This window comes from Erythrolamprus reginae, chromosome 11, assembly GCF_031021105.1.
Source record: "Erythrolamprus reginae isolate rEryReg1 chromosome 11, rEryReg1.hap1, whole genome shotgun sequence".
Taxonomy (NCBI): Eukaryota; Metazoa; Chordata; class Lepidosauria; order Squamata; family Dipsadidae; genus Erythrolamprus; species Erythrolamprus reginae.
In genome coordinates this window covers 2,415,110-2,441,472 of record NC_091960.1, presented here as the reverse complement: position 1 = coordinate 2,441,472, position 26,363 = coordinate 2,415,110, and the positions used below count along the sequence as shown (strand labels likewise).

The following is a 26,363-nucleotide window of genomic DNA, read 5'->3' as shown; positions in this document are numbered from 1 at the left end:
TGAAATTCATTTGGCTTACACTTCCGGAGTTAATAAATGAACTGAAAAACAACTCTGTGTATGTGTTGTTGTTGATATGTGTGTGTGTGTGTGTATGTGCACACGTGTGCCCATCCGTCTGTCTGGGTAGGTAGGTAGGTAGGTAGGTAGATAGACAGATAGATAAAGATAGATAGATAGATAGATAGATAGATAGATAGATAGATAGATAGATAGATTAGATAGATAGACAGATTAGATAGACAGACAGACAGACAGATTAGATAGATAGATAGATAGATAGATAGATAGATAGATAGATAGATAGATAGATAGATAGATAGATAGATAGATAGATAGATAGATGCATGATAAATACATAGATGATAGATATAGGTAGATTTAGATAGATAGATACCAATAGAATGATATAGATGATAGATAGATGATAGATTTAGATGATAGATAGATAGATAGATAGATAGATAGATAGATAGATAGATAGATAGATAGATACATGATAAATACATAGATGATAGATAGATATAGATAGATTTAGATACATAGATAGAATGATAGAGATAGATGATAGATAATAGATTTAGATTAGATATGGATGGATACATGCGTACATACATAGGATAGATAGATTATAGATTTAGATAGATTTAGATTAGAGATAGATGGATGGATGATAGATAATGAAAGATAGATGATAGATAGATAGATAGATAGATAGATAGATAGATAGATAGATAGATAGATAGATGATGGATGGATGGAGGATAGATAGATATGCCTCTTGTCTTCATTTTTGCAGAGCTTTTTCAATTATGCCAAAATTTATGTGAATGAGAGGGAATGGAGCATCCATCGTATGTCAACAATTCTATTATTGACCCCGAGCTACAAATATTCTTTTCTATTGCAATTGGACACAGAGAGAGGACAATACAATTAGAGGAATACGCTTTTGGGGGGAAGAATTCTGTTCATAAATGCATTGGGATTCCTGGGTGCCCCGAAAGGCAGGCAGAAAATTGGGCCAGCCTTTCAGGAACAGAGGCAGATGTTGGAGGAAATGAATTGTCTGTTGTTTTAACAATACAGCCAGAAGGTTGACAAGTGAGACAGATGGCTTTGTCTCTCTCTTTCTCTCTAATTGTTTATAGAATTTTTCTAATATGGCAGGATGCAAATTTAGGATAACCCCAGAGGGCTAGAAGTATTCCTCTCTTTATGACTACAGTTGGGACCAGAATTTCCGTTGCTAAGCAAGGCAGCTGTTAAGCGAGTTATGTCCGATTTTGCAACCTCTTTTGCCACTGGTGTTAAGCGAATCACTGCAGTTATTCAGGGAGTCCCGTGGTCATTAAGCAAATCCATCTTTCCCTAATGATTTAACGACCGTGGCAAGAAAAGTCGTAAAAACGGAGTAACATTCACTTAACAAGAAACATAGAAACATAGGAGATTGAGGGCAGAAAAAGACCTCGTGGTCCATCTAATCTGCCCTTTTACTATTTCCTGTATTTTATCTTAGGATGGATCTATGTTTATCCCAGGCATGTTTCAATTCAGTTATTGTGGATTGACCAACCACGTCTGCAGGAAGTTTGTTCCAAGCATCTACTACTCTTTAAATATTTTCTCACGTTACTTCTAATCTTTCCCCCAACTAACTTCAGATTGTGCCTCTTTGTTCTTGTGTTCACTTTCCTATTAAAAACACTTCCCTCCTGAACCTTATTGAACCCTTTAACATATTTAAATGCTTCGATCATGTCCCCCCTTTTCCTTCTGTCCTCCAGACTCTACAGATTGAGTTCATGAAGTCTTTCCTGATACGTTTTATGCTTCAGACCTTCCACCATTTTTGTAGCCCGTCTTTGGACCCGTTCAATTTTATCCATATCTTTTTGTAAGTGAGGTCTCCGTAGCAGGAATTGTGGCCACAAGTCGAGAAGTAACTGTACTCTGATTCTTGGTTTGTTTTGTTTTCGGAATCTTTTTATTGATTTCTCTTATTTATTGATTTCAGGAGAACGGTTACCGAAGCCAGAAAGAGGGAAAATGAGGGTGCATAAAATCAACAACGTAAACAAAGCTCTGGATTTCATCGCCAGCAAAGGAGTCAAGTTGGTTTCCATAGGGGCTGAAGGTAAGATGGTCGGCCCGTGAATGCCATTTTTTTTTTTAAAAAAAGAGTGTTGCATAAGACCGACACAGACTTCAGAGGAGGATCAGAACTGCAGAAAAAACAATTGCTGCCAACCTGCCTTCCACTGAGGACCGGTAGACTGCACGAGTCAAAAAAAAATTCACGGGTACAGGTATGAAGGTCTTGACATATTCGGGTTTCTTCCCGTGTAGATTTCAGAGATTTCTGGCGACGTTTTGTATAACTCCAAGTCAATCAAACTTCTGTGAAATCAAACTGCCCACATAGGAAGCAACACTGATTGACAATCAATTTCACATGCTGTTGTGCAAATGGAATAGTTGTGCAAATGAAATATTCAATGCAAATATTTCATTCATTCAGATCTAGGATGTGTTATTTGAGCGTTCCCTTTATTTTTTTAGAAACATAGAAGACTGACGGCAGAAAAAGACCTCCTGGTCCATCTAGTCTGCCCTTATACTATTTCCTGTATTTTATCTTACAATGGATATATGTTTATCCCAGGCATGTTTCAATTCAGTTACTGTGGATTTACCAACCAGGTCTGCTGGAAGTTTGTTCCAAGGATCTACTACTCTTTCAGTGAAATAATATTTTCTCACATTGCTTTTGATCTTTCCCCCAACTAACTTCAGATTGTGTCCCCTTGTTCTTGTGTTCACTTTCCTATTAAAAACACTTCCCCTTGAACCTTATTTAACCCTTTGACATATTTAAATGTTTCGATCATGTCCCCCCTTTTCCTTCTGTCCTCCAGACTATACAGATTGAGTTCATGAAGTCTTTCCTGATACGTTTTATGCTTAAGACCTTCCACCATTCTTGTAGCCCGTCTTTTGAGCAGTATATATATGTATATGTGTAAATGAAGAGGCAACAGCCATCGCGATCTCTGGAACGTTTAAAATTTATTAAAGACTACTGAAATTACTAAGCTTTTGTTAGTCCTCTACCAACGTCGCCAAGAGTATTAAAATCCCCATGGAAGACATAGTTGATCTTATATAATACTGCTCAATTTGCTCATTGTGCAGCAGTTATTTAGGCTGCATATAAATCCAATAAATAAATAAATAATAAATAAAGCATAGTAAATAAATCAGTCAGAGTTCTGGCTTCATGCCACCTGCGCTGAAAACCCAGCGGCCTGATTTTTATGGAATAGTAAACCTGCACAGGTACGATTGTGTGGATCCGGTCTTTATGAAAGGATTATTTCCCGGGGCGACAGAGAAAGCTTTGTACCTGCTTTGTCACAATCGCCCTGGTGTTGCCAACTGATAGTAACAGGCGGTTCCTTTGTTCTCGGGCATGTCCTATTTCCGCCTGCGGGCAGTCAAGGTGAGCACACACTCCAGTAGGAAGGTGTGGTAGAGAGCAAGGAAGGTGACCTTGACGGAAATGTTTCCACCTGCACATTTACCTCTGGATCGTGTTTTTTTTCCCCAAAGGCAACTGGACTTTTGGAGTTTTTTTCCCCCCTTGAAGGCGTTTCGCTTCCCATGTAACAAGCTTCTTCAATTCTGTACTGAACTGAACGAACTGATGAAGCTTTCTGGGTGGGAAGGGAAATGTCTTCAAGGGGAAAAAAAAAGTCCAGTTGATGACCTGGCCAACTGAGAACCTCCATCATCAATTCTATCTGGATAATTTTCATTTTCAGCCTGGATTTTTTTTTTGTGACCTTAATTTTTTTTGTTAGGTATAGCCCGTGAAAATTTTGGGGGAAAAAAAGCAATTTTTTCTAATCCTCCATATAACGACAGCAGCGACAATAGTGCTCGCACAACATTGGGAAAATAGGAAATTTGCCTATTGTGGAAGATATAATTGGAAAAAAATCACAATGTACAAAAAAATGAATAGTTTAAAGAAATAAAAAATATAGATGAGCAAGAGTATACTAACGGTTGGAGGAGGTTTTACCATTAGATGGAAAAAAAAGGGGGTGGGAAATAAAATTAGAGAGTTAATAAATGTTAGATAATATGAGAAGTAAATGTCAGAGAATCGGTCACAAAAGGAAAACCAAAAGACATAGCAGAATAAGATCTTTGCCAAAACTTTATATATATATGTATGTATGTATGTATGTATGTATGTATGTATGTATGTATATGTATATATATAAACATTCCATATTTACAGCAGCACGAAGCTTAAAACTTCAGCCTGATGATGGTGAATGTGATTTCACCGAAACGTTGCATAGACACTCAAAATATTACACGGGGCAAAACCCGAACTCAGAACAATCTACATACATACATACATACATACATACATACATACATACATACATGTAAATACAATCCATGTGATAGCAAATAAGCACTATCAGAATTGTACTACATGCACGTCACAAATTGTCCAACTTTTATTTCAATGTTTTTTTCCTCTGTGTAAGTTTTATTGTTTGTATTTTGTCTGTTTAAATAAATAATATTTTTAAAAAAACAAAAAAGATAATCTTCATTTTCTACAAATGTGTGAATATGTCTCTGCAGAGATGCCTCGCTCATTTTCTTCCTCCTTCTCTTTCCCCCCCAGAAATTGTCGATGGCAACGCCAAAATGACCTTGGGTATGATCTGGACCATCATTCTCCGGTTTGCCATCCAGGATATCTCCGTGGAAGGTAAGAGCCTGATTTGCGTTATTGTGCGTAGGCTTTACTCAATCTGGAGCGCGGAAGATAGCGGAAAGTAGCTGGAAGGATGGAGTTTTAATCAGGGTGTCCAGCAAACCTGGAAAACAGGAAAATGTGGGAATTATCAGGGAAATCGGCGGTTCGGGAAACATCAGGGAATTATCAGGGAATTTGTGAAAAAAACGGAATAAATCAGGGAGGGAAAAAACAAACTGTAATAAAATGTTTAAAAATCATGTTAACCCCCCCCCCCCCAAAAGATTGCGCTGCCTGGCAGAGTCAAGCAAAAATGAGCATAATTGTGGCAACAACCTGCTTCTTCAGCAACTGATATTTCTCCACTGCTTAGCCGTTTGGTATGACATCGACTGCACTTTAACTAGATCGCAAGTTACAGGGAAATGTCAGGGAAATATCAGGGAATTTCAAAATGCTTCTGTCCCGCAAATCAATCTCTCTCTCTCTCTCTCTCTCTCTCTCTCTCTCTCTCTCTCTCTCTCTCTCTCTCTCTCTCCTCCTCCTCCTCCTCCCTCCCTCCCTCCCTCATTCCTTCTTCCTCTCTTCTCTCCCTCTCTTCTTCCCTTCCTTCCTTCCCTTTCTCCCTTCCTCCTTCCCTTCCTTTATCATTCCTTCTTCCTCTCTTCTTCCCTTCCTTCCCTCTCTTCCTCCTTCCCTTCCTTTATCATTCCTTCTTCCTCTCTTCTTCCCTTCCTTCCTTCCCTCTCTTCCTCCCTCCTTCCCTTCCTTTATCATTCCTTCTTCCTCTCTTCTTCCCTTCCTTCCCTCTCTTCCTCCCTCCTTCCCTTCCTTTATCATTCCTTCTTCCTCTCTTCTTCCCTTCCTTCCCTCTCTTCCTCCCTCCTTCCCTTCCTTTATCATTCCTTCTTCCTCTCTTCTTCCCTTCCTTCCTTCCTTCCCTCTCTTCCTCCCTCCTTCCCTTCCTTTATCATTCCTTCTTCCTCTCTTCTTCCCTTCCTTCCTTCCCTCTCTTCCTCCCTCCTTCCCTTCCTTTATCATTCCTTCTTCCTCTCTTCTTCCCTTCCTTCCTTCCCTTTCTCCCTCCCTCCTTCCCTCCTTTCTCCTTCCTTCTTCCTCTCTTCCCTCTCTCTCTCCCTCCTTCCTTCTTTCTCTCTCTCTTCCCTCCCTCCCTCCCCCCCTCTCTCTTCCTGTCTGGGGAATTCTGGGAGCTGAAGTCCACACGTCTAGAGATAGCCATGTTTGGAAGAACAACGATTCAAGCCAACTTTCCTTGGCTTTGATCCCTTCCACAGTGGTCAGGCTGGCCCAGATTGATGGGAAGGGTGGTCCAACACATGTGGAGACCCCCTGGCTGAAAAATGGCCTTTACTGTGTGTGAGAAGAAGAGATTTAAAAACAAAGGATGAAGCCTCGTGGCGATCCAGGATGCTGCTCACGCCTTAGGCAGCATCGTCTGTGCTTTTTAGCTTCTCGCTAGATTGGTCCCCATAAATCTTTCAGGGCGCAGATGCTCGCTCACCATCTGGGATTTATGTAGTTGGAACCCAGGCCCTGCGAACTTCAGTGGCCTAAATATGACTGTCGAAATGAGGATTGCAAGAAAAGTTGTACAACATTGTTTTGGGGATGTGTTACTACCGCTCTTGTTATTTCGAAACCCTAGCTACTATGGTTTTATGTATGGTCTGTTAGGTTGTGTGATTGTTTTTTTTTATAATAAAAGGAAAGTGAACACAAGAACAAGGGGGCACAATCTGAGGTTAGTTGGGGGAAAGATTAGAAGTTATGTGAGAAAATATTATTTTACTGAAAGAGTTGTAGATGCTTGGGAGAAACTTCCAGCAGACAGGGTTGGTAAATTTATTCATTCATTCATTCATTCATTCATTCATTCATTCATTCATTCATTCATTCATTCATTCATTCATTTATTTATTTGACTCGGGCCAGCTAACAATAATAAAACAGCGTATGACAAATCTAATATTTAAAATAACTAAAACCCCTTATTAAAACCAAACATACACACAGACATACCAAAATATAAGAAACCCAATATAAAATCTAATGTTAAAACAACAACAACCAGACAATTAAAACCATTTAACTAAAATCCAACCATAATCATGCAATCATTCACTTGTATAATCATTCACTCATATATTTATTTAAAACTTTCAACCAAAGTTTGTTTTTAAAAGCAAAGTTGTAAAACGAGACCTAGCCCTGTGACAACCCACTTAAAAGACCATCATTGCAGGCTCAGTTTCAGTCGTACGTCGAGGACGTACCTGTGTTTACTCAGTCTGGAGCGGGGAAGGTAGCAGAAAGTAGCTGGAAGGATGGAGATTTAATAAACAAAATCCTTCCCTTCCCTCTTGGGTTCCCCATCTGTTCTGCAAATGTCTCGCTTTCTCTCTCTTTTTTTCCTTCCAATTCTTTATATCTTTTTCCTCACTTTTAAGTAGCTGGTTGCGTTTTGCAGCCAGCTGTGATTCGAATGCTGGCTTGAGTTGGCCTTCCACCCTACAAAATGCCTCCAAAGGCTGCCCCTCTTGCCACCCCCCACCCCCAGTTTCCATTCAGGAGTGGGGGGGGGGGGGTCCCAAGGCTCATCATCCTGGCATGTGAAAACAGTTTGTTTGTTTATTTATTTATTTATTGGATTTGTATGCCGCCCCTCTCCATGGACTCGGGGCAGCTAACAACAGTGATAAAAATGGCATGTAGCAATCCAATAATAAAACAACTAAAAAACCCATTATATAAAAACCAATCATACATACAGACATACCATGCATAAACTGTAGAGGCCTAGGGGGAAAGAATATCTCAGCTCCCCCATGCCTGACGGCAGAGGTGGGTTTTAAGGAGCTTACGAAAGGCGAGGAGGGTGGGGGCAATTCTGATCTCTGGGGGGAGTTGGTTCCAGAGGGCCGGGGCCGCCACAGAGAAGGCTCTTCCCCTGGGTCCCGCCAAACGACATTGTTTAGTTGACAGGACCCGGAGAAGGCCCACTCTGGGACCTAACTGGTCGCTGGGATTCGTGCGGCAGAAGACGGTCCCGGAGATAATCTGGTCCGGTGCCATGAAGGGCTTTATAGGTCATAACCAACACTTTGACTGCAGAGTGTTGGTGTGAAATGGGCATATTTGGGGAAGCCCATGATTGCTCTCGCAGCTGCATTCTGCACGATCTGGAGTTTCCAAACACTTTTCAAAGGTAGCCCCATGTAGAGAGCATTACAGTAGTCGAGCCTCGAGGTGATGAGGGTGTGAGTGACTGTGAGCAGTGACTCCCGGTCCAGATAGGTGAACCTGGGCATTTGGGTTTGGCAGTTTGTTGGGACCTTTCAGGGGGGGGTTGGCCCCCCGGTTTAGGTGGGATCTGTTTTATTTCTCTGGTTCCGCATTGTGTATTTTAGTCTCTTGTAACCTGTCGAGAATCCAGGGATCAGGGATGAACCTAAATAGGAAAGATAAATAGAATATATCCCTTCTCTGGGTGCAAGGAATGCTGGATAAAGGTAGTGTTCTTTGTTAATGGGAAGATATCCCCCAAATGGGCTTTGATTTATTTGGATTTAGGTTTCCAAAGTGGGCTCCATCTCAGGTGTTTTTTCCTACCTGGGCTATTTTAAGATGTGCGGGCTTCCAACTCACAGAAGAAGCTGGCAGGGGAGTTCTGGGAGTTGAAGTCCACTGCTCTTAAAATTGGCCAAGGTTGAAAAAACAACCGCTCGATCCTTTTTCTGCCCAGACTTAACAGTGCGATGTTGTGAGCTCGCCATTGCGACAACACAACCTGAGCAACACAATTGCCTCCTTTTTCTCTCTCTGTAGAGACTTCAGCCAAAGAAGGACTCTTACTGTGGTGCCAAAGGAAGACTGCTCCCTACAAGAACGTCAACGTGCAAAATTTCCACATCAGGTGACTTTTCAACACAACACTGCTGCTGCTCCGCCTCCTCTTTATCCTCCTCCTCCTCCTCTTTATTCTCTTTTACTACTACTCCTTCTCCTCCTCTTCTTTATCCTTCTCCTCCTCCTCCTCTTTATTCTCTTTTACTCCTCCTCCTTCTCTTCTTCTTTATCCTCTTCTCTTTTTCCACTTTCTCCTTCTCTTTCTCCTCTTCTTTATCTTCCTCCTCCTCCTCTTCTTCCTCCTCCTCCTCCTCTTTATCCTTCTCCTCTTCCTCCTCCTCCTTCTCTTTCTCCTCCTCCTCTTTCTCCTCCTTCTCCTCCTCTTTTTCCTCCTCCTCCTCCCCAACACTTATGTTTCCCTCTTTGAAACACACAAGTGTCCGTCTCATATCCAGAGAACCAGGCCTCTTTAGGAAACCTGCAAAACATTGACTCCTTGGCTTAGTGCACCATGAAAGATTCTGCCAGCGAGGAAGCCAAGTTTTTGAGCCTCTCTGCTGGGACCTGAGGCTCAGGATTTGGAGAATCCAAGCAACTTTGCGAACGGCAAAATTTCCTCTCTCCTCTTCCCCCCCCTCCACACACACACAAAAAGGCTTTTGTGTTGACAGCTGGCCTTCTCAAAAGTTTTGACCCTCCTCTCTTTTTTTAATATTTATTTTCAGTTGGAAAGACGGTCTTGCTTTTAATGCCTTGATCCACAGACACAGGCCAGAACTCATCGAATACGACAAGCTGAGAAAGGTATTTGACCTGAAGCACTGTGGCATAAGGGGTTTTTTTAGTAGAAAAAAGCAAATAGCCAAGAGAAAGTTTGATAGCTAGTAGCACTTTAAACCCAATTGAGAACAGAAAACAATCTTTGAAATCCGGATGACAGAATTAGAAAAGGAGGTAGCACAAGATAAATGATGTATACCAAAACAAAACAGATAAATAATGAAGAATTTTGATTGAGAATGTGGCAATTGACATTACATTGTATTGTATTCTAACTTGAAGGTGCGTGAATTTGTATTTCTGTAAGGTGTGGAGGGGAAAAAAATAAAAAAGGTCTTTGGGCGGGTTTGCCGTTCTACCTTTCCCTTTTTGGTTTTGAAATATATTAAATATATTTCATATACTTTACCCTACATGAACTGGATTCCCCCCGCCCCCTTGCAATTCCAGAGGTAGTGGGTTGAGTGAGGCCTGGGAATCAAATCCTGATTCTGCAAATAATAATAATAATAATCATCATCATCATCATCATCATCATCTAAAATAATAATAATCTAAAAATCGAGCTGCAACGACTCTGGCATAAGCCAGTGAAAGTGGTCCCAGTGGTACTTGGCACGCTGGGCGCAGGGCCAAAGGATCTCAGCAGACATTTGGAAACCATCGGAATTGACAAAATCCCCATCTGTCAATTGCAAAAGGCCGCTTTACTGGGATCAGCAAACATAATTCGCCGCTACATCACGCAGCCTTAGGTGCTTGGGAAGCTCCCGACTGGTGATGAAATACGAAATCCAGCATAGTGATCTCGTTTGCTGTGTTGTACTGACATAATAATAATAATAATAATAATAATAATAATAATAACAACAACAACAACAACAACAACAACAACATTTATTTATTTATTTATTTATTTATTTATTTATTAGATTTGTATGCCACCCCTCCGTAGACTATGATGATGATGATGATGATGATGATGATGATGATAATAATAATAATAATAATACCACCACCTCTCTGGCGATTTTCCTTTTGCGTAGGATGATCCGGTCACGAATCTGAACAACGCTTTTGAGGTCGCTGAGAAGTACCTCGACATTCCCAAGATGTTAGATGCAGAAGGTAAGCCAGAGGTTGATGCTTGAAAATATCTGGGGGACCTGTTTTGTTCCCACAAATTGACAAATCCACAAGGCAGATGTCATAAGATTTCAATGAAGCCAAGTTGGGTGAACCACTTAAGAACTTTAGTTTAAAAAAAAAAGGTCTACCTATAGATTGATCCCGTAAACCAGGGGTCTCCAACCTTGGCCACTTTAAGACTTGTGGACTTCAACTCCCAGAATTCCTCAGCCAGCAAAGTCCACAAGTCTTAAAGTGGCCACGGTTGGAGACCCCTGCCGTAAACCACTTAAAGAAGGATGTGAAGCCCCATGAAGCGGTATGTAAGTCTATCGCTATTGCTATCCAGCGCCAGGAAGTTGAGCTGATGCTGTTTGCAGCTGTGTAATGACTCCAAGCTAAGTCCCTGCTTGACCCTTCCCTCCTTCGGCCTAGCTGGCAGTTGCCCAACTTTGCAAATGTCACGTAAAGGGACCTTGCAGAAGATTATAGAATAACCCTGAGCTTCCTGCTGCTGCGATAGAAGAATGCAAGGAATTGCCGTTCGCATGCAAGCTTCACGGACTTTCAAAAACAGGCCTTTGAGTTATGGCAGGAAATGCGATGCAAATCTTGGATAAGCATCCCAGCTTGTTCGTTGGACAGGCAGCTAACATCCCATTGTCAGCTGTTCTGGATTTTTAGGCATTGACATTTTGCAAGCCTGGAGTCTATGAAGAGGGGCGGCATACAAATCTAATTAATAATAATAATAATAATTGTTGCCTGAAGTCCAGTCGTACTGCTACCCCTACGGAGGGGGATGCAGTGTGGATTAGTAAGTTTATGCACTGTTTATTATTATTATTCGTTAGATTTGTATGCCGCCCTTTTCCGAAAACTCGGGGCAGCTCACAAGGTACAATATAAAAAAACAAAGCATACAGGACAAATCTAATACATTTTAAAACTACAGTTAAAAGCCCAAAACTACAGTTAAAAGCCCAATTAATCTCTCAAGCAATTCAATCATACCGTGCATCACATTTCTTGGTCAGGGTTAAGGTTAAGTATTATTGAATATTTAATAGTTTTTTTATTGTCTTTCCTTCTCTAGCACCTTAGTACTTTCAAAATAGGAAATAATTAAATAACATGGTTTTTTTACCCATAAACGCTTTAATCATAGATTGTTTAGAACTGAACTTTTATAGCAATGAAAGAAAATTGAGCTACTTGCCTCATCTGTTATCATACTAAACCATGTGGGTTCAGTACAAACCTTAAAATGTGACTGCTCCTCAACAAATAATGCTGTCTATCATTTGTCCTTTTTGTGGCTATTCAAATAATGTGACTTAATTAACCTACAGTATTTGAAAACTTATCTTGGTTGGCAAGCCACTCCCATTTCAGTCACATGGTCCTACCTGGTCACGTGACCATCAAGCCACACCCACCAAATAAGCCACACCTACAGTGTGGCAGTAAAAAGTTTGGCAGCCCATCACTGCCGAGGTCCCTTGGGTGATGTTTGACTGCAAATGACATTGATTTGTGAAGATGAGCTGGTATTTTTGATGTGTTTAATACTTCTTGTTCGCTTTTCAGACATTGTCAGCACGGCTCGTCCCGACGAGAAGGCTATTATGACCTATGTCTCCAGCTTCTACCATGCCTTCTCCGGGGCGCAGAAGGTACCAGAGACGGACGGCACATATATATATATATAATTTTTTCCCCATTAACTGCTTCTCTTCTTTCCAGCATCCTGCCTTCTTTTGACTTCTCTCAGAGCGGGCTGCCGCTTCGGTTAACCTGGGAAAGCCAGACCTCAGCTAGTTTAGGACGAGCTTTGCAAAGACCCAATGCAAAATGTCTATGGGGATTCTCAGTCCTCCAAGGTCATGGTTGTTCCAACAAAGCCTATTTGGTTTTTCTCTGAAGATATTGCAATTTGCATCCAAGAAGCTGAAGAAGCTCCTTGGATGAGAAGCGAAACGCCTTCAGAGAAAAACCAGAAAGTCTAGATTTACCTCTTGGGGAGGGAAAAAATAGAGCAGATTTCGGACACCCAATGCAGAAAATTAAATGATGATGATGATGATGATAATGATAATGATAATAATAATAATAATAATAATAATCTGCTTTTCCAAAACTAAACATAAGTCCCCTTGGGGAGAAGGTGGGAAATTAAAGTTTGACCCTGTCATAGATGGAGGCTTCCTTAGGAGAAACATTAAAAGGTTTTTTTATGACAGTAAGACCAGAAAACTCCAAAACCCATCCAAATTAATCTCCCCACACATACAAAGAAGTCAATAAGAACACGAGTTCATAAAGACCACTATCACAAGTTCTCAACGAAGGAGGTAGCCTCGTTTAGCCAATATGGGCTTCAATTCCTGGCCCTTTGGCTATCCCTATGTGGCCTGTTCGGACTGCTTTCATTTTAAGTGTGAATGCTATTCTACACCCCTCCACACACACAATTTACTTCCCGTGTTTCCCTGAAAATAAGACCCTGTCTCATGTTTTTTGAACCCTGAAATGAGCGCTTATTGCCATGCACTTAAAAAAAAAACCCCAGTTGGGCTTATTATCAAATAATTAATATTACGGGGGAAAAGATCAGAAGCAACGTGAGAAAAGATTATTTGACTGAAAGAGTCATAGATGCTTGGAACAAACTTCCAGCAGACGTGGTTGGTCAATCCACAGTAACTGAATTGAAACATGCCTGGGATACACATATATCCATCCTAAGATAAAATACAGGAAATAGTAGAAGGGCAGACTGGATCAGTGTTTCCCAACCTCGACAACTTGAAGATATCTGGACTTCAACTCCCAGAGTTGAAGTCCAGATATCTTCAAGTTGTCTAGGTTGGGAAACACTGGACTAGATGGACCAGGAGGTCTTTTTCTGCCCTCAATCTTCTACGTTTCTATGTTTCTATCGGGATGCCTTATTTTGGGAGAAACAGGGTATGTCCACAGTCCTCCACGATAGCCCTCAAGATTAATTGCCCTCTCTTGCTCTGGTTTAAACAAAAGGCTAAGCACCTGTCCTAGCTGAGGTCTGGTTCTCCCAGGGAGCATAACCTTTCTTCCATCTGGTCTTCTGCATGTCCGAGCAGACCTGGAGGGTCTTCTGCGTTGCCCTTGACTCTGCTTCTCTTTTTCTCTTTTTCCCCCCCTCCCCTCTGGCGCAGATATTGTAGGCACGCTCAGGCCCGACGAGAAGGCCATCATGACTTACGTCTCCTGCTTCTATCACGCTTTCTCAGGGGCTCAGAAGGTGAGCTTGCGGGCTTGGGCTGCTTCGGGCTGCTGTGGCTGTTGGCTTGGGTTGCAGAGGGGGGGCTGGTGCTACTAACGGGTTCCTCTGCTCCGCATGGCTGTAGAAACGGAAGGAAGAAATCCTAAACGAATTAAAATTAGATCTCGGCCTGAAAGGGTTTGGAAGCCTTCTTCTATGACACATGGACTTCAACTCCCAGAATTCCCTGGTTAGCATGATTGGCTCTGGAACTCTGGGAGTTGAAGTCCACAAGTCATAGAACAGCCAACTTTGCCTACCCTTGGGTTAAGATATTGGATATGGTTCCCTCAAGAATGATGGGCCAAGAACACGATTCTGAGCAAGTCAAACGTTTCTCCACCTTACCTACTTCTAAGATGTGTGGACTTCAACTCCAAGAATTCCACAGTCGACATTGGTGGGAGTTGGAAGTCCACGTATCTTAAAAATTGCAAGAAAGTTGAGAGTAACAGAGACGTCAAGTACCTAAGAATTTTCCGGCTTTGACAACCTTAAGATGTAGACTTCTCACCTCCTGCTGGTAGGGGAATTCTGGGAGTTGAAGTCTACAAGTCATAGAAGAGACAAACTTTGCCTACCCCTTGGGTCAAGAATGATGGGCCAGGAGCACGATTCTGAGCCGGTCAAACGTTTCTCCACCTTACCTACTTTTAAGATGCGTGGACTTCAACTCCCAGAATTCTCCAGTCGACGTTGGCGGGAATTGAAGTCTACGCATCTTAAAATGTGCCAAGTTGACTGGAGAATTCTGGGAGTTGAAATCCACAAGTCTTAAAGTTGCCAACTTTGAAGACCTCTGTTCCAGACTGTAGAGGGAGAGAGAAAAAGAGACAGACCCCCCTCTAAGGAATTATTTCACGTTCCGTCCGTCCCCCCAAATTTTCTGGGATCAACCATCCTCAGGTTTCAACCGCAGAACGAATGGCATGATGTCGACATTTTAGCTTAGCGTTGATCTTGAGCGATGCTCTTTTCCAGAGCGAGCGGACGAAGCTGCAGGCCGAAGTGGCGGCTTGTGTGGCGGAGGAAAATCGACGGCCGCTGATTTAAGGGGTCGGCGGCATCTTTCCTCATCCGGCAACCCGCACAACTTTTTTCATTTTTGTATTTCCAGAGATTCCAGGAAAATAGGGATGTAGAAATTTGTGAAAATCCGCAAGGCCTCAAATTCCATTTAGCCACTGCGCGGGGCGCGGAAATCTGGCGGGAGAGGGTGGTAAAATCTGGGACTCGAAAATCTGGGAAGAACAGCCACAAGGGCTGAAATTCTTTGGAAGGGGGGATTCGTTGCGGCTGGAGGGGGTGGGCTTTGCTCGCGTGCTGTGAGAAGGGGATCGAGGTGGGTTCTGCAAATCTCCCTTTGGGCGGGCGTCTTCCATAGCCGGGATTAAGAGTTACCGCACGGTTTCCTGAACATCTGGTTCCCTCCCCCTTTTAGGGGGAAGGGGTTGGAGAGAAACCGTCTCTCTTGAATTTTTTTTTTTTTAATTCTCACCACCGCTGCAAAGAGCAGCTGGATTTTTCTCGTAGCCAGGCCTGGTGAAAACCTCTCAGGCCCGAGTGGATTTTTAAGATCCTGTTAGGCTTTCTCGCTTCTAGTCCCTTTGCTCCTAGTGACTTTTAACGGAAGCAGAGCCAAGCCAAGAGAAAAAAATAGCACCCGTAAGCATGAGTTTGTACTGGCTGTAGAGATTTGTTTTTCTGGCACAGTTTTCTTTCTTTCTTTCTTTCTTTCTTTCTTTCTTTCTTTCTTTCTTTCTTTCTTTCTCTCTCTCTTTCCTTTCTCTTTCTCTTTCTCTTTCTCTCTTTCTTTTTCTTTCTTTCTTTCTCTACTTCCTTTTCTTTCTCTCTCTCTCCCTCTCTCTTTCTTTTTCTTTAGTTCTCTCCTTCCTTCCCCTTCCTTCCTTCCTCTTTCTCTCTTTCTTTTTCTTTCTTTCTTTCTCCTTCCTTCCTCTTTCTTTCTCTCCCTCTCTCTCTCCCTCCCTCCCTTTCTTTCTTTCTTTCTTTATCTCCTCCCTCCCTCCCTCTCTATTTCTCTTCTCTCTCTCTCTCTCTCTTTCTTTCTTTCTTTCCCTTCCTCCTCTCCTGGATTAACTGCTCGCTTATTAATTTGGTCTTTTTTGCATGCCGAATGTACCGGCCAGTTTACAAGCCTGCCCTTTTCGGATGCTAAGTTACCCCTTCTCCTTGGAGCCTGGAAAGGAAAATGAGAAGTCTTGCCAGGCCTTGCCTGAAGCTCTCCCCCTGCCCCCCCCCCTCGTACATTCCCCTTCCCTTTGTTATGTTGCAACTAAACCGTCCATTTTCCTGGTCCTTCCCCCCCACGGCTGTGCCTGCGTCCCTTCCCCTCTGCTGTTCCCTTCCTCCTTTTTGACGGCTCCTTGTGTTTACGTTATGGGGGGTTTATGTTCCTCTTGGTCAGGCTGGCTCGGAGTGGGTGGGTCAGGCTCCTAATAAGAGATCTACAACTTTTCACTCGTTTCTTTAAAAAAAATATAAAAAAATCCCAATAAAGCCCAAAGCTATAAAAACAAAAATTAAGAAATTTCTGCCAGGAGGGGTGAAAGTATGTTTCAGTATTTTATGCATTGATTGTCTAGTGATGAGATTGGAAGAGGAGGTGGGATCAAGAACACCTGGTTCTTAAACCTCAGCAACTTTTAAGCCCGGTGAACTTCCTTTAAAAAAATAATAAATAAAATATTCATTAATATACATTAAAAACAGTACAAAAGAAAAATATACATGCATTACATAGAATACATTAAAAATAAACAAAAAATTGCACATGCAAACAAAAAGTCCTAAGTGGGAGGAAATAGGTGCTAGGAATCATGAGAAAAAACTAGTAGTAATAGTAGTGCAGGCTTAGTAAATAGTTTGACAGTGTTGAGGGAATTATTTATTTAGCAGAGTAATGGCATTCGGGAAACAACTGTCCTTGTGTCTAGTTGTCTTGGTGTGCAGTGCTCTGTATTGACGCTTTGAGGGTAGGAGTTGAAACAGTTTATGTCCAGGATGCAAGGGGTCAGTCAATATTTTCATAGCCCTCTTTTTGACTCGTGCAGTCTACCGGTCCTCAATGGAAGGCAGGTGGGCAGCCATTGTTTTTCCTGCAGTTCTATATAGCAAAAACGAGCAATGTTAAAGCCGGCATTCCTAGCCTCTGCCTGCTTTTGAAATGCAGGAAAACCACCACCCCTTTTCCCCCCTGCCGGTCCCAGCTGGAAAGACCCTTCCCCTCAAGCTATGCCCAAATATATTGCCCCCAAGAGGGCTTTGCAAGCAGACGCTCCTCTCTACATTTGGGTGTGATTCTCTTTGGTTTTTGTTTTTAAATCACCATTTTGTATCTGAGCTTTGGAGTGAGGGGCTCAGGGCTCAGCTGGGCCTGTCGGCTTCATCGTCTGGAGCTGATGAACCACATCCATGGTTATACATTGGATTTTGTCAGTCAAACACCGGATTCAACCCTCCGGTTTCCTCGGTTACAGGATTATGACCCGCAGCCCATTTTTTTCCATTTTGGAACCATTCCGATGTGCTGAATCTTAAATCATCAGGCTGCTGAAGTGGTCATTCCACCAGGTTAAGGGCACACAATGAAGAGAGGTCAGTTTGCAACAGGGATGGACAGAGGTTGAATCAGGGCCTTCCAGGTAGATTAGATTAGATTCTAGATCAGGGCTGTCCAACTCAAATTTCATCAGGGCTGTGTCGCTTCAAAGTAGTCTTTTAAAGCAGGGAGGGTAGGGTCTCCAAGCATGGCAGCTAGAAGACTTGGGAAGTGGCCAAGGGATTCTGGGAGTTCAAGAACACAAGTCTTCAAAGATGCCAAGTTTGGAGGACCCTGGTTTAAAAGCGGCACATCCCATCCTCAAAGATATGTGAACCTCAAACTCCTAGGAGGTCGAAGTGCACATACTTCCAAGCTCCTAATGTTGAGGAACACCGGTCTAAAGCAAGCATAGGAGATGTCTTCTAAGTTGGTCGGTGGATTCCAACTACCGGGGGAGGGAGGGGCCTGTATGGTTTTTTTTAAAAAAAAGTGGAAATAAAAGATCTTTCTTTTCTTTCTTTCTTTCCTTTCCCTCCTTCCTTCTTCCTTCCTTTCCTTCCTTCCTTCCTTCCTTCCTCTGTATCTTCCTTCCCACCCTCCCTCCCTCCTTCCTTCCTTCCTTTTTTCCTTTCTTTCCTCCTTTCCTTCCATTTTTCCTTCCCTCCTTCCTTCCTTCCTTTCCCTCCTTCCTTCCTTCCTTTCCCTCCTTCCTTCCTTCTTTCCTTTCTTTCCTTCAATTTTTCCTTCCTTCCTTTCTTTCTTCCTCCTTTCCTTCCATTTTTCCTTCCCTCCTTCCTTCCTTTCCTTCCTTCCTTCCTTCTTCTGTATCTTCCCTCCTTCTTTCTTTCTTTCTTTCTCTCTCTCTCTTTCGAATATCCTATTTTGTTGGCAACTCATTTCTTCCATGGCTTTCTCCCTTTTCCTTTCCCCTCTCCCCTTCTATAGACCCTCCTCTTCACCCTTTCTGTTGATGTGTGGCTTCCATCTCCTTCCCTCGGACTCTCTCTGCTCCTAGCAAGGTACTTGGTTTCTTGACTTTTCCCATTTCATGGCTTCTGTGTAATTTGTTTCCCCCCCCCAACTCCCCCCCCCCTTTTCGGGTCAGGCAGGTGGGGGTGTTCACGGTGGGACTCCTAACACCTCCCTTCTTTTCAGTGGGCCTTTAACCTGCTCTACTCCTGCCACCTTTATAAAAACATACACACACCCTTTTTTCCACATCCTATTGTTTTTGATATCGGTTCGTCATCGGTTTCATTTCTCCTTTCTTGAGTTTTTGGATTGATGCCAGCTTGGAATGTGGCTATCAGTACGAAACTGGGGGATTTATAGTTACTGGCACTCGGGAGTGAAGAATGACAATCAACGCCGGTTGCTGGAGGGTGTAAGGCAGCGATGGCGAAGCTTTTGTGGTTCGCCTGGCAAAAGGGGCGTGTGGGGGTGAGCTAGCATGAGTGCACATGCCCACCCCCCTTCCCTCCCCCCTCCCCCATGCTGCCCTCCCGCCAATGCGCACAGGCCTTTCCAAAGCCTGGTAGGTGCAAAAAACCAGCACAACGGGCAAAGCGGAAGTTCGGAAAACGCACTTCCGGTTTGCCCATTACGCTGGGTTTTTTGTGCTCTGGGGGGATCAGGGAAGCTTTCTGAGGGTGAAACGGCCTTTCCCAACTCTGAAAATCAGCTGCAGTGGAGCTGAGTCGTGGCAAAGTCTCGCGTGCCCTCCGATATGGCTCCACATGCCACCTTTGGCACATGTGACATAGATTCGCCATCACGGGTATAAGGATTCCTCCCTTGGGCAAGGGGGCGGGGTTTGGCCTAGAAAACCTCCAAGGTCCCTTCTAGCCCTAGGATTCTATGATTTGAGTATGATCTCGTTGAAATAGGATTGACTTAGGAGCTACCAAAATTTGAGAAACTTTTGTGCAGCTTGCAAAGAATCAAAAAGGCGGAAAAAAGGGTTTTAGAATAAAATTCTATAAAATAAAATAAAATAATAGTAGAATAAATGCCACAGCTAGAGCTGAACTGTTTGAGCAGTGCGTTCTGAATCCCAGATAAAAATACAAGAGTTTTGTTGAAATGTTCAAATTTTGGCTTATGAAGAGCTAGGATAACTGGTGGGATTTTTTTTTGCGTGAGTCTTTAAATCAGAGGTCTTCAAACTTGCCTACTTTGTGGATTTCAACTCCCAGAATTCTCCAGCCAAGAATTCTGGGAGTTGAAGTCCACAAGTCTTAAAGTTGCCAAGTTTGGGGGATCCCGGCCTTAAATCTTTATGCAAACCAATTGTTTGTCGTTAAGATCAAAGTTGGAAATATATGGTAATCGATATTGGGTTAAATCAGGATCTGAAACCGTGGTTTGAAGACACTAGCTTGATGCTAACTCTTGGCATCTTATTTCTGATGCATCAAGAAATGTAAATTCAAAGGCTCAATCGCTACAGACCGAAACAGGAAGTATATAAGAGCTTTGGACATGCATTGGTTTAAGCCAGAATCCTGACGGATGCAAAAAATGAGCCGCTCCATCTGGTTCCATTACCCAGCAGCTCAAACCAAGGCTGGTCCGATCAACGGATCTGGCGTTAACGCTTGGCATGCTATTGTCTCTGCTTTCGTAAGTGGTTTCTGGCCATACTCTGAGCTTCCAAATGGGCATTTCTCAAGGTTGGGCCACTGGAAGATAAGATGGGTGGGCTTCAACTCCCAGAGTTCTCTAGCCAGCTGGAGAACTCAACCCTGGTTGGAGGAACCCAACCCTGGTTGAAGTCCCCAGGTCTTCAAGTTGTCAAAGTTGACTCTGGATAATGTTACCATCCTTGTTTGCAATCAAATTGCTTTACCTCTGCTTTTTTTCTCTGCCTGTGGGGGATCTCAGGCGCTTTCTACGACGGTTCAATTATTGCTTTGATCTCATGCTGTGCCTTTCCTTGGTAGAGCTCAGTCTCCAGGACGTTTTTTCCATTGAGTCACCAATTTCCCCCCCCCCTCTTTATTTGTAGGCCGAGACCGCTGCAAACAGGATTTGCAAAGTGTTGGCCGTCAACCAAGAGAATGAGCACCTGATGGAAGATTACGAGAAGCTGGCTTCTGACGTGAGTGTTGACGAGCCCTTCCCTTGTTTTCAACAGGCAGGAGCTCAACCTGGCTGGCCCCCTTGTCAAAGCCTGTGACAAGCCAAGAGTTTTGAGAATCCGCCTGTCAACAGGCCCTGGGTATAATTGAGACCGTTGAGAAGTCATTGGGAGGGGGGGTTGATTTCTTTGGGAGCTTTGATCCCATCTCAGTCTGAACTTAATTCTTAAGATGGATGCCATTAAGACTGTTCTCCAAACACAGCGTTGCAAGATAGCCTTGCTACCACCAACCTCCGATGCTTGCAAAGACTGCAGAAGCTCCGAAGCGAGCACTGGTGTGCATCTTAACTTGCTGGAGGTGCTCCAAAGAGAGAGGCCTCATCAAACCTCACGCAGGTTCCTGATGACTTCTCGTGGTCCAAAGAAACGCTTCTCAGCTTTGGACACTTGAAGGTGGGTGGATTTCAACGGCCGGAATTCTCCAGCTGGCATGTTAAAGTCCACAGATCTCCAAGTGGCCAACCAGTGAGGACCACGGGTCAAAAGCAGCAGTGAAAAACAGATTTTGTTTACTACCTGTTCTGTGGGCGTGGCGTGGTGGGCGTGGCAGGGAAGGATACTGCAAAATCTCCATTCCCTCCCCACTTTGGGGCCAGACAGAGTTGGTATTTGCTGGTCCTCCAAACTACTCAAAATTGACCTGGAGGACTGAGAGTCTCTCCAGTCTTTGAGCTATACCATTTGGGATGAAGACTTTTGGAGAGTTGTGGGAATAGGGATGGATGTCCGGAAAAATCGCAGGCCGCAGGAGCACCACTCAGGTGACCTTGAGGACACAGACAAACCTCCAAGTGTCCCCAGTGACTCTCTCAAAGGATGCCAGTGACCAGTTCTGTCTGCAAGGAGAAGAAATCCTTCCCTTACCGTCCACTCACAGTTGAAGAAGCTTCTTGGGTGAGAAGCGAAACAACTTCAAAGAAACAGATTTATTTATTTATTTATTAAATTTAAATTATAGATGAGGGAGGGAAAGAAAGAAAGAGAGAGGGAGAGAGAGAAAAAGAAAGAGGGAGAGAGAGAGAAAGAAAGGGAGGGAGAGGGAGATAAAAAGGAAGGAAGAGAGAAAGAAAGAAGGGAGAGAAAGAAAGAAAGGAAAGAAAGAAAAGAGAGAGAAAGAGAAAGCGGGAGAGAGAGAAAGAAAGGGAGGGAGAAAAAGAAAGAAAGAACAAATGGACGAACAACTGCCTCTTGAAAAAAAGCACCTTTGGGACAACCATGACCCAGAGGACTCCAGAACCTCCTTAGACATGTCTCCTTGTACTCTTGGTTGCTCAACCCTACACTACCTTGTCCTTCACCCTCTTGCTTCGCTGGCTTTCTCTCCGCAGCTTCTGGAGTGGATTCAGCGCACCATCCCCTGGCTGGAGGACCGGGTCCCCCAGAAGACCATGCAGGAGATGCAGCAGAAGCTGGAGGACTTCCGGGACTACCGGCGGGTCCACAAACCCCCCAAAGTGCAGGAGAAGTGCCAGTTGGAGATCAACTTCAACACCTTACAGACCAAACTGCGACTCAGCAACCGGCCGGCTTTCATGCCCTCCGAAGGGAGGATGGTGTCGGTGAGTAGGACATCCGCCTCCCTACTCAGGCCTTCTGGGTTTGCATACAACACAGGTGGTCCTCGATTAATCCTCTTGTATTTAACTTGCCACACCTCAGTGATGGCGAACCTATGGCACAGGTGCCACCCATAGCATGTGGAGCCATATCTGCTGGCATGTGAGCCATTGCCCTAGCTCAGCTCCAACGTGCATGTGTGTGCCGGCCACCTGGTTTTTGGCTGGCACAGAGGCCCTGGGAGGGCATTTTTGGCTTCCAGAGAGCCTCCAGGGGAACAGGGGAGGGTGTTTTTGGCTTCCAGAGAGCCTCCAGGGGGATAGGGGAGGGCATTTTTGGCTTCCAGAGAGCCTCCAGAGGGATAGGGGAGGGCGGTTTTGGCTTCCAGAGAACCTCCAGGGGGATAGGGGATGGCGTTTTTACCCTCCCTCGGCTCCAGGGAAGCCTTTGGAGCCTGGGGAGGGCGAAATATGAGCCTACTGGGCCACCAGAATTTGGGAAACGGACCATTTCTGGCCTCCAGAGGCCCTCTGGGGGATGGGGGAAGGTGTTATCACTCTCCCCAGGCATTGAATTATGGGTGTGGGCACTCGTGCATAACCCTACTCCCCAAATCCTCCCCAGGATATCAACAACGGCTGGCAGCACTTGGAACAGGCTGAGAAAGGTTTCGAAGAGTGGCAGCTGAACGAAATACGGAGGCTGGAAAGACTCGACCATTTGGCTCTGAAGTTCAGGCAGAAGGCGTCCATCCACGAAGCCTGGACCGAAGGTGAGGGAAAGCCCTGGGTAGGGGAGATAGGGCCGGCCCTGTGTCCTCTTCTTTGCAGGTGGTCCTCAGTTTACAACCACAGCTGGAAGAAGGATTTCCATGGCTAGGCGAGGTTGTTAAGTGAATCGTGGATTTTTTTTAAAAAATGGCCTTTTGGGCTACACGTGTTAAGCAAACCACTGCGGCTGTCAAATGAATCACGTCGTTAAGTGAATCTGGAGAGTCCAGATTGTCTTGTGGTTGGGTTGGTGTTGGCGTGTGTCAGAAATGCACATTTTTCTCACACCCAAGATGAAGTTCTCCAGGTGCCTCTTTGACCAGGTGTCTCCAACTGTGGCAACTTTAAGACTTGTAGACTTCAACTCTCAGAACTGGGAGGAATTCTGGGAGTTGAAGTCCACAAGTCTTAAAGTTACCAAGGTTGGAATTCTGGGAGTTGAAGTCCACAAGTCTTACAGTTGCCAAGACCTCTGTCTTTGACCATCGTAGGTCATGGGACCGGCGTCAAAGCTACCAAAATACCAGCTGCATGTCTTCTTGTATTAAAAAAAATTGGTTCTGTAAAAATTTCCATGATCTCTCCCCCTCCTCCCCCCCCCCCAAAAAAATTGGTTCTCAGAAGCATGTAGTGAAGGAGTCCTTGTTTATTTAGCCTGTCTAAGGATGAGAAATTCAGTGGGAGTAGCAGGTGGGCCCATAATGCTTGCCTTGCAGACGGTCAAGCTAAGGAGACAACAGCTGGTTCTCCACTCCCAGCTCTCACATCTGTGCTGGCCTGTCACTCCAAGGCAGAAAATGCTGTGATTGGCTCGGGGCCTCTGCCACAACCAGGACTGGTTTCTGGGAGTTGAGGTCTTCACGCTTTCAAGGGGTCAAGGTGGAGAAACATTGATTTGGGTAGACTAAGTCCAGCTGTGGTTTGTCTCCTTTCGTCTGCCGCAACCAGATGTTCAGATCCAGAGAGTTTGGTGCTTGGTACAAGAAGGGATCTTGGCATTCCAATCTCAGTCAGGTTCTTCTCTTCAAGTAGACCCCGAAGGGTCTACTTTTCAGGTTCTTCTCTCCCAGTAGATCCCCAAGGACCTACTTTTCAGGTTCTTCTCTCCCAGTAGATCTCCAAGGATCTACTTTTCAGGTTCTTCTCTTTCAGTAGATCCCCAAGGATCTGCCTGCTGGAGCTGGAGTAGACTTCTGAGCTGAGGGGTCTTACAAGAGACGGGACAGATCCAAACTTCCCTCTTGGTCACATGACTTCCTGACTTCCTCGTGCTTGGATGTTGCCTTCTTACTGATAGAATCTTCTGGAGTGATGTTTCTTGAACTTAATGACGTTTAAAATAGATTGAAATTCTGGGAGTTGAAGTCTACAAGTCTTAAAGTTACCAGGGTTGGAATCCTGGGAGTTGAAGTCCACGCATTGGCCAAGTGTGATTGGACACACAAGGAATTTGTCTTTGGTGCAGGTGCTTTCAGTGTACATAAAATAGAGACAAGATGGACCCACGGCTCCCAGCCTGTCCACATGAAAGATTCCCACGCCTGGCTACCTACCTCTTCCTTGGGTGGTCTTCCTCTGACCTGAGAGAGAAAAAAAGGAGCCTTTGGAGTGGGGATACTTTCGCATGACTTCCACAAATCTGAGGAAGTTCTCCAGAAGTCTGCAGTCCCGAGCAACTCCTTGGCTTCGCTGTCCACGAGAAGCCACCCAGCCAGCCTCTCTCTGAAGGTAGCCATGGTGTCAGTGACCCCTCCAGAACCCAAAACACGTCCCGGTTGTTTACCTTCCTTTGTCCCCAGCCCTATTCTTAGCACTGCCTGGAGTGGAGAAAAGGTTATCGGCTTCCTCGCAGCTTCCTGTTGCGCTGCAGTTTTAGAAACCCATTTCTCTCTTTTTCCCCCCCTCCAACGAGAAAGAGAGAGGAGCCCCTCCCTCTGTGGCTCCATCCATCAAGCTAGGGCCAGGCTGTTGTCATAGGTGTCTCGGAGCAGTTCTGTGGGGCTGGGTGGGGAGTGGGAGAGTAGGGGGGGGGGGGTGTCTCCTTTTTGATGCTGGAAGTGCCAGATTTTCAGGTCCTGCCTGGATTGCAGATAACAGCGGTGGGGGCGGTACTGGGGGGGTGGGCTCTGGTTTTAATGGCATCCTGGATTGCAGTTCAGCTGGGTTTGTGTTTGTTTCTGGTTTTCTTCATCCGCTTGAAACCACAATTGCCCCATTTGGCAGAAGGAAAAATTAAAATTTCTCTTTTAAAGGAATGTTTCTCAACCTTTTAAGATGGATGGGATTTTTTCACTCCCAGCATTGCTTTGCCTGCAAACCGGTACTTCTTTGCCTTGGCGATTTTAAGACTTTAACTCCCAGAACCTCCCGCCACCGAACCAGCATTTATTTCTCAACTGTGGCCATTTTAAGACGGGAAGACTTCAACTCCCAGAATTCTCTAGTCAGGTCAAGATTGAGAAGCATAGTTTAAAGTTTAAAGGCCCCGCCAGGCGACATTGTCTGGTTGACGGGACCTGGAGAAGGCCGACTCTGTGGGACCTAACCGGTCGCTGGGACTCATGCGGGAGGGGGAGGTCCTGTAAGCAATCCCAGAATTCCTGGTCCGCTCATGCTAGCTCAGGAATTCTGGAAGTTGAAGTCCATGTGTCACAGAAGAGCCAACTTTGCCCACCGCTGTCATAGAATAACATCACAGTTCGATATGGTAGCTAAGAAAGGGCTTTCCTGCTATTATTATTATTATTATTATTATTATTATTATTATTATTATTATTATTATTTATTGGATTTGTATGCCGCCCCTCTCCGCAGACTCGTGGCGGCTAACAACAATGATAAAAATCAACATGTAACAATCTAATTTAATAAAACAACTAAAAACCCTTATTATAAAAACCAAACATACACACAAACATACCATACATAACTTGTAATGGCCTAGGGGGAAGGAATATCTCAACTCCTCCATGCCTGGCAGTATAAATGAGCCTTGAGTAGTTTACGAAAGACAAGGAGGGTTGGGGTCGTTCTAATCTGTGGGGGGAGTTGATTCCAGAGGGCCGGGGCCGCCACAGAGAAGGCTCTTCCCCTGGGGCCCGCCAAACGACATTGTTTGGTCGACGGGACCTGGAGAAGGCTAACTGTGGGACCTTATCAGCCGCTGGGATTCGTGCGGTAGAAGGCGGTTCCGGATGTATTCTGGCCCAATGCCATGTAGGGCTTTAAAGGTCATTACCAACACTTTGAATTGTGACCGGAAACCGATCCCCAACATTTGTGGATCAAAGACTCAACCTCAGTGTCTCTTGGGGCAACTCTCGTCTACAGTTGCACACAGCCAGACGTAGACTGCCACACATACACAAACACAGACCCACACCCTGCCCCACGGGGGCTCTTCGCTTGTCTGGACCTCTCCTGGCCGGCAGCCAAGACCAGATTTTCCAAGCTGAGCCAGCGTG

The 26,363-nt window shown here is 44.4% G+C and overlaps 1 protein-coding gene across 5 annotated transcripts in view; it reads left to right on the top strand.

Moving 5' to 3' along the window:
* Nucleotides 1-26,363, top strand: part of ACTN4 (actinin alpha 4) — a 93,420-nt gene that overhangs the window by 48,021 nt on the left and 19,036 nt on the right. For 3 of the 5 annotated variants that reach the window (XM_070764541.1, XM_070764539.1, XM_070764543.1), the window contains exons 3-11: nt 2,021-2,140; nt 4,715-4,801; nt 8,636-8,723; nt 9,382-9,460; nt 10,483-10,564; nt 12,155-12,240; nt 20,438-20,530; nt 21,901-22,131; nt 22,754-22,901. In XM_070764541.1, the coding sequence (XP_070620642.1) occupies nt 2,021-2,140; nt 4,715-4,801; nt 8,636-8,723; nt 9,382-9,460; nt 10,483-10,564; nt 12,155-12,240; nt 20,438-20,530; nt 21,901-22,131; nt 22,754-22,901 (1,014 nt within the window). Of the gene's footprint in view, nt 1-2,020; nt 2,141-4,714; nt 4,802-8,635; nt 8,724-9,381; nt 9,461-10,482; nt 10,565-12,154; nt 12,241-13,761; nt 13,848-20,437; nt 20,531-21,900; nt 22,132-22,753; nt 22,902-26,363 lie in introns of all 5 variants that reach the window. The other 2 variants (XM_070764542.1, XM_070764540.1) reach the window with 1 other exon arrangement.